The sequence below is a fragment of the Panthera uncia genome, chromosome B4, assembly GCF_023721935.1.
Source record: "Panthera uncia isolate 11264 chromosome B4, Puncia_PCG_1.0, whole genome shotgun sequence".
Lineage (NCBI taxonomy): Eukaryota > Metazoa > Chordata > Mammalia > Carnivora > Felidae > Panthera > Panthera uncia.
In genome coordinates this window covers 73,494,548-73,502,098 of record NC_064809.1, presented here as the reverse complement: position 1 = coordinate 73,502,098, position 7,551 = coordinate 73,494,548, and the positions used below count along the sequence as shown (strand labels likewise).

General features: G+C 41.4%; 1 protein-coding gene across 1 annotated transcript; it reads left to right on the top strand.

The window, feature by feature from the left end:
- Positions 1-2,273: 2,273 nt before the first annotated feature.
- On the top strand, positions 2,274-5,292 carry LALBA (lactalbumin alpha). Its single transcript, XM_049627288.1, has 4 exons — positions 2,274-3,158; positions 3,737-3,895; positions 4,366-4,441; positions 4,963-5,292. Exons 1-4 carry the CDS (start codon positions 3,026-3,028, stop codon positions 5,018-5,020), a joined length of 426 nt encoding a protein of 141 aa, XP_049483245.1. The 5' UTR covers positions 2,274-3,025; the 3' UTR covers positions 5,021-5,292.
- Positions 5,293-7,551: the final 2,259 nt, after the last annotated feature.

Sequence of the window (7,551 nt, the reverse complement as noted above, 5' to 3'; positions counted from 1 at the left end):
CGCCTGGGTGGCGCAGTCGGTTAAGCGTCCGACTTCAGCCAGGTCACGATCTCGCGGTCCGTGAGTTCGAGCCCCGCGTCAGGCTCTGGGCTGATGGCTCAGAGCCTGGAGCCTGTTTCCGATTCTGTGTCTCCCTCTCTCTCTGCCCCTCCCCCGTTCATGCTCTGTCTCTCTCTGTCCCAAAAAAAAAAAAAAAAAAAAAAAAAATAGACATTTAAAATGAAAAATTGGGTAAGATTTGCATAAAAATTCTATTACGTATTATTAATTGCATATGAATTTGTTTTAGCTAATATTTGATCAAAAAGGTAAAATCCATTTTAGTTAGTATATTTTAAAATAAGTTGTGAGTTATGATTTACATTTGTATATTTACATTTTTTGTTGATACTATTCTCAGTTCACAAAAGTGAACCATTGGCTTTTTTATGCACAAGAACAGTTATAGAGATAGTAATACAAATACAACAATTCAAAATAATCCAATGTAAATTGCAAGCACGCTTTTGGTGCAGATACAGGATGTGAGTCCCTAGTGCTAAGTGACTTTGTAAGGACTTTTGCACAAGCAATCCCCCAAAGAAAAGCACCAATCAAAATCACTCACTCTCCAAATTTTATCTGCTTTTTAAAAATGTTTGTTTATTTTTAAGAGACAGACAGAGCACGAGTGGGGGAGGGCAGAGAGAGAGGGAGACAGAGAATCTGAAGGACTCTCCAGGCTCTGAGCTGTCAGCACAGAGCTCCATGCAGGGCTCAGACTTGTGAACCACAAGATCATGACCTGAGCTGAAGTCAGATGCTTAACCGACTGAGCCACCCAGGTGCCCCCAAATTTTATTTGCTTTAAATAACTCTATAATTCAATGAAGAATTTGTCTGAAATTTATGTGTCAAGTCCAAAATTTTGCTTCATTGTCCACTTAGTAGTAATTTATGTGGATTATGGGAGGAAGTAGAACAAGGTGAATATACTAACCAGAAGTAATGATCAATGTTATTGTAGATCTAGGATGTTCCTCCAAATGGTAGTCCTTGGCTCTCTCTATAAATTACCACTTATCTACAAACTATAGTTTTGGATGGCAACTGCCAAATGTGTTTTGAAGCAGGTCCTTCTGATTCCTTAATCTCTAAAAGTCCTTCAAATAGGACTGGTTTGAGAAACCTGATTTTTATGACAGCATCCGAATGAATATAGCTTCCTAGCATATTTCTAAAAAATCCATGTGTTTTAAATGTCTCTTCACTGCCTTGATTCAGATCTCAGCCTGCACAGAGAGCACGCTACCTGTCTGGAAAGGTAGCTGTGCTGATGTCTTTCTTCCTCTTTCAGTGCTGTGGTCATTGTTGTTTGGTCTATCTCCAAGAATCTGCGTCTTTCTCTGAATGTTTGTAATTGTTCCCATTACACATCTTCCATATTCTTTTCCAGATGATCCTCAGATATGCCATTTTACAAACATTTCTAGGGAAATAATGGTTCCTGTTGCCCGAGGCACATTTATTTTTTGCGCTTAGCTGTGCAGATCTGTATGCTGCTTTTTATTGCTTCAGGGAAGGGCAGAGATACAACCAACCAAATTATAGGCAAGCAGGCCTAGATTTCCTTATCTGTCAGATGGTTCAAGGTCATCCTCTACTCCCAGCCATATTCTCAACCATACTTGCTTAGTGTGACAGAATTCCTATTCCTATTCCTGTCCTTCATGTACCCCTCCAATGCCTCTGGGTAGAATGGAGGAGAAATGTTGTAGCAGCCCTTTCATTGTGTTTCTGAACATGTATTTCTTTGCCATCAGGACTTTCTGCTCATCTCTCTTGGCACCAAGATCCTCTACACTCATTTCACTCATGCAGCTTCATATACTGGTTATCCATGATATAGAGAAAACTGTTGGTTGGGACAGATACCCACTTCAATATAAGAAATCAGGTTTAGAGATTGGAATAAAGAGGATGAGCCCTGGCACGAAGGAGGCTAATAGCTATTGGCACATGATTTGAAGCTTGATGCCAGCAAGTTGGAGGAATTATTCAGAACTGGTACCCTCAACTTTACTTGTTCAGGGGCACTGGTCTTAAAAAGCTCAGATCCAGAATCTTGTTTTGTAGACTGTAGATATATCTTAGTCTAATCTTAAAGTTCTCAAAGTCCTCTTTACACTGACTTGGGTTACTCTCTCTTTAACCATCTGTGGCCAACTCTGAGGCTGTCTACCAGTTTCTATACCCATGAACAAATCTGCTACAAGTTATTAGTTTTGGATTTACCTAATGTCTTAATTAACACCAATGTAGTATCTGGCTGTTTAGTGGTAGTGGTGGTTGGTGGTGGAGAGCCTGGATAATAGCTCATAGGAGAGCTAGATTCTGTCATACTCTGTTTTCCTGAAGTAAGAAATCTCTGGATCCAAGTTATATCAGATTCTTTTAGTCTATGTTGCTATCGTCCATCCCTACTCCTGAGCCCCCAGCCATGAACCACCATGTTAAGGGACTCTTCCTTTTTTCCATGCCTGAGTTGACTGGACAAGTGCCAACTCCGATCCTGGGCTTATGGCATGTAATGACACACACTCCTTTTCCATATTCTGTATGTCTCTAGTGGGGAGGGGGTTTTGCCAAGACCCTTCGTTTATTTTCTGATTGCCTCACTCATATTACCCCTGAGGCCTCCTTTGTTCCCGAAGTAGGCTAGGGACATCCTGCTTCCTAGAACCAAATCTACAAGAAACAAAGGTACGTAACAAAGCCAAATGGGAACAGAATCATGCTTGGAACTCTTTCTGGGCAGAAAACAATAACTGGTATGGACTAGAGATTAGGGGAGGAGAAGGAAAAATGGGGTAAAAGTACGGAAGGCAGCTGGCAGGTTCAGTGTTTCTGTGTTGGCATGACCAGTCTCTCTTCATCCTCTTCCTGGATGTAGGGCTTGGTGCCAGGGCCCCCGAGGCTTTCTCCACAAATAAAAGGAGGTGAAGCTGTTTGGTGTCCCTATTTCAGGTTCTTGGGGGCAGCCAAAATGATGTCCTTTGTCTCTCTGCTCCTGATTGGCATCATGTTCCCTGCCATCCGGGGGAAGCAATTTACAAAATGTGAGCTGTCCCAGGTGCTGAAAGACATGGATGGCTATGGAGGCATTCCTTTGTCTGAATGTAAGTTCCCTGCTGCCTTGCTTCATCCATTCTTCAATTCATATGTGTCTCTCTTTCATCCACCTTTCCCTCTCCACTTTTATTCAATTATATAATAATCCTTTTATCTTATCTGCTTATCTGTTTACTCTTTTTATTACATTTATTCATGTATTTTATCTTTCTCTCTTAAAAAAATTTTTTTTTTAACATTTATTCATTTTTGAGAGACAGAGAGACACAGACTATGGAAGGGGCAGAGAGAGAGAGGGAGACACAGAATCTGAAGCAGGCTCCAGGCTCTGAGCTGTCAGCACAGAGCTTGATGTGGGGCTCGAGCCCACGAACTGTGAGATCATGACCTGAGCTGAAGTCGGACACTTAACCGACTGAGCCACCCAGACGCCCCTATTTTCCCTTTCTCTTATTGTCTGTCCTTTTTGGAACCCTTTTCATTTCATCAATATATTTTGTGCTTTGCAATATTTGGAGATTGGCTAGAGAGCCTTTCTATGTCTGGTAATACAGGTCCTCATTTATGCTATAAATGCATAATTTATAGTCACCTCTGTGATACCTCTTTCTCATCTTTCCCTCAGGGATCTGTACCATATTTCATACTAGTGGTTATGATACACAAACCATAGTCAATAACAGTGGCAGCACAGAATATGGACTCTTCCAGATCAACAATAAATTTTGGTGCAGGGACAACCAGATCCTTCAGTCAAGGAACATCTGTGACATCTCCTGTGACAGTGAGTAGCCTCTTTTATCCTGTTCCTCTGTTTTCCTGGAGGCTACCTCTGGGATAATCTTATTTTTGGTGTCAAGCATACTTCTGGTTTCACTGCCTTGTACTCCACTTCAACTGTGGGGCTTGAATTGACAGAATTTTCATGTTCACTAAATCCCCAGGCAGTTCCCAGAAGTTCACGGGTAGATGATCTGAGCTGTCTGGGATTCTTGAAGTCCAATACCCTGCATTTTCAGAGTAAGTCAGTTGATGAAGTTGACAGTTCCTCTGGAGACATTCAAGAAAAGTGAAGGGAATCCTTATCTTGGATGGGGAACATTATTGTATTGACTTTCTTATATAGAAAGGCAACAGGCATAAACCTCCAGTTCAGAGAAGGACCAGACCTAATAGATCCAGGGAAGAGGGAAACACATTATCTTTCTGGGTAATACTTAGCTCTCTCATTCCTCTCCTTGCAACTCCTGCCAGAGTTCCTGGATGATGACCTTACTGATGACATTATTTGTACCAAGAAGATCCTGGATAAGGAAGGAATTGACTACTGGTGAATCTCCATTCTATTTTTTACTTTTCCCTTCTCCTCCTTTTTCTCACTCCTTTAGTCCAGCACTACTGTCCTCTCTTTCTATCTCCTGACCATTTAATTTAGAATGTAGTTTTCAAAACAAAAGTCATCGAGAAGATTCAGGTTTCCGATTTTCCAAGCTTCCCTCACACCACTCCTGTTTAACAATATTCCTAACAAGCATGAGAAAGAGAAGGCTGAGACCTATGGCTCCATTCACCTGGATGTGGACATCTAATTCAGCTTGTTTTAGTCCTAGACCCTGAAGCGAGCCCTTGATACCACTGCATGTCTTTTCCAGTCCTACAATTTTTTTGGAGTTTTAAAAGTGAACCCTACCGCATTAGGTGGCTCAGTGTCCCTTGCCATGTGGCTAGGAATGTCCTTCTGTAATTTTCATCCACACTCTTCCACCTTGACCCTTTTGGGAATAAAGCTAGATGGAAGTTTGGGCTAAGATCCAGTCATCCAACTTGTCCTGTCTCTTTTTCCATTATCAGGTTGGCCCATAAACCACTCTGCTCTGAGAAACTGGAACAGTGGCACTGTGAGATGTGAGTGCCTGCGGTCTTTGCTGTTTCTGCCCTCTGTACATTCCTGAAATGCCTCTCCCCTAAGGCTACCTCAGTTTGCTTCTTTCTACCCCCTTGAAGCTGATTTGTCTTTGAGCCCTGAACTCTGTAGTGACACCTTTGGACACTTGAGAATGATTCTCCAGGGATGTGTGACTGGTACACTGGACTTTTGACCCTTGCTTAGTGCCCCCTGATGGCACTTTAACTACAACAATGGATTCCACCTCTGTCTTGAATAAAGGGCCTGATTTTGAATGGCTGGCTGTATTTTCTTCCTGGAGGGAGGAGGAGGAAGTAGTGTGAGAGGGTGGACACTGAAGCTATAAGTCATAGCCACCTTCCATCTCTATTAAAGAGGAAATAGACTGAACTTAGAAAGATGGAGGTTACTTTCTGTTGCAACTCGATTCAAGAAACTCATTGATCACTAGCATATTCAAGGAACTATAGAAGGAGTAAAAAATTGGCAAAAGGGTCCCTTCCCTCAAGGACTAGTAGGAAAGATAAGATAAACAATAAATAATTATAATGCAGAGCGCCTGGGTGGCTCAATCGGTTAAGCGTCCGACTTCAAGTCAGGTCATGATCTCACGGCTAGTGAGTTCGAGCCCCGTGTCAGGCTCTGTGCTGACAGCTCGGAGCCTGGAGCCTGCTTTGGATTCTGTGTCTCCTTCTCTCTCTGCCCCTCCCCAACTTGTGCTCTGTCTCTATCAAAAAATAAATAAAAGTAAAAAAAAATTAAAAAAATTATTATAATACAAGGGATAATGTCATAGCATGAGAGAGTTTAGAAATGTGCTCTGAACGTTCATAAAAAAAGATACTTTACATTGGGGGGGTGCTGTGGAAAAAGAGATCAAGAAAGGATTTATTAAAGGAGTGGCATTTAAGCTGGTTTTGAAGTATGGGTTGGATTTTTGACTGGTGGAGATGCGGGGTGGGAGAAGGACAGCAAAGATAGGGGTGCCAAGAATCTGAAAAGGGTGACCAATGGGTTGAGGGCGATTTGAGTCCTAAAGTCTGTTTCTGCTACTCATTGATGGTGCAAACCTGGGCATGTCATCTCTGTCCTCTGTGCTTCAACTTCCTCATCTTAAAAGGAGGGTTTTGGTTCAGGTGGTTTGTTTTTGTTTTTTTTTTTTTTTTATATCTGTTCCTGCTTTGACAATCCAGCATGCCAAAACTCCAATTTAAAGTACCACATTTATGTACAGATGGCTACCAGAATCATTAAAAGATGCTCAACATTACTCATCATCAGGGAAATATGAATCAAAACTACAATGAAATATCACATCACACCTGTAAGAATGGCCAAAATTAATAACACAGGAAACAACAGGTGCTGGTGAGGATGCAGAGAAAGGGCAACCCTTTTGCACCGTTGGTGATAATGCAAACTGGTGCAGCCACTCTGGAAAACAGCACTGAGGTTTCTAAAAAATTTAAAGTAGAACTCTACAACCCAGAAATTGCACTACTAGGTATTTACCAAGGATACAAAAATACTAATTCAAAGGGTACATGCACCCTGATGTTTATAGTAGCCAAATTATGGAAAGAGCCCAAATGTATATACATGTACAATGGAATATTACTCAGCCATCAAAAAGAATAAAATATTGCCATTTACAATGACTTGGATGGAGCTAGAGTGTATTATGCTTAGTGAAATAGGTCAGTCAGAGAAAGACAAACACCATATGATTTCGTTAATGTGGAATTTAAGAAACAAAAAAGATGAACACAGAGGAGGGGGGAAAAGGGAGAGTCAAACCAGGAAACAGACTCTTAAATACAGTGAACAAACTGAGGGTTGCTGGAGGGGATGTGGGTGGGGGAATGGGTTAAATGGGTGATGGGTATTTAGGAGAGTACTTGTTCTGATGAGCACTGGTGTTATATGTAAGTGATGAATCACTAAATTCTATACCTGGAATTAATATTACATTGTATGTTAGCTAACTGGAATTTTTTTTAATATATGAAATTTATTGTCAAATTGGTTTCCATACAACACCCAGTGCTCATCCCAAAATGTGCCCTCTTCAATACCCATCACCCACCCTCCTCTCCCTCCCACCCCCCATAAACCCTCAGTTTGTTCTCAGTTTTTAAGAGTCTCTTATGCTTTGGCTCTCTCCCACTCTAACCTCTTTTTTTTTTCTTCCCCTCCCCCGTGGGTTTCTGTTAAGTTTCTCAGGATCCACATAAGAGTGAAAACATATGGTATCTGTCTTTCTCTGTATGGCTTATTTCAGTTAGCATAACACTGTCCAGTTCCATCCACGTTGCTACCAAGGGCCATATTTCATTTTTTCTCATTGCCATGTAGTACTCCACTGTGTATATAAACCACAATTTCTTTATCCATTCATCAGTTGATGGACATTTAGGCTCTTTCCATAATTTGGCTATTGAGAGTGCTGCTATAAACATTGGGGTACAAGTGCCCCTATGCATCAGTACTCCTGTATCCCTTGGGTAAATTCCTAGCAGTGCTATTGCTGGGTC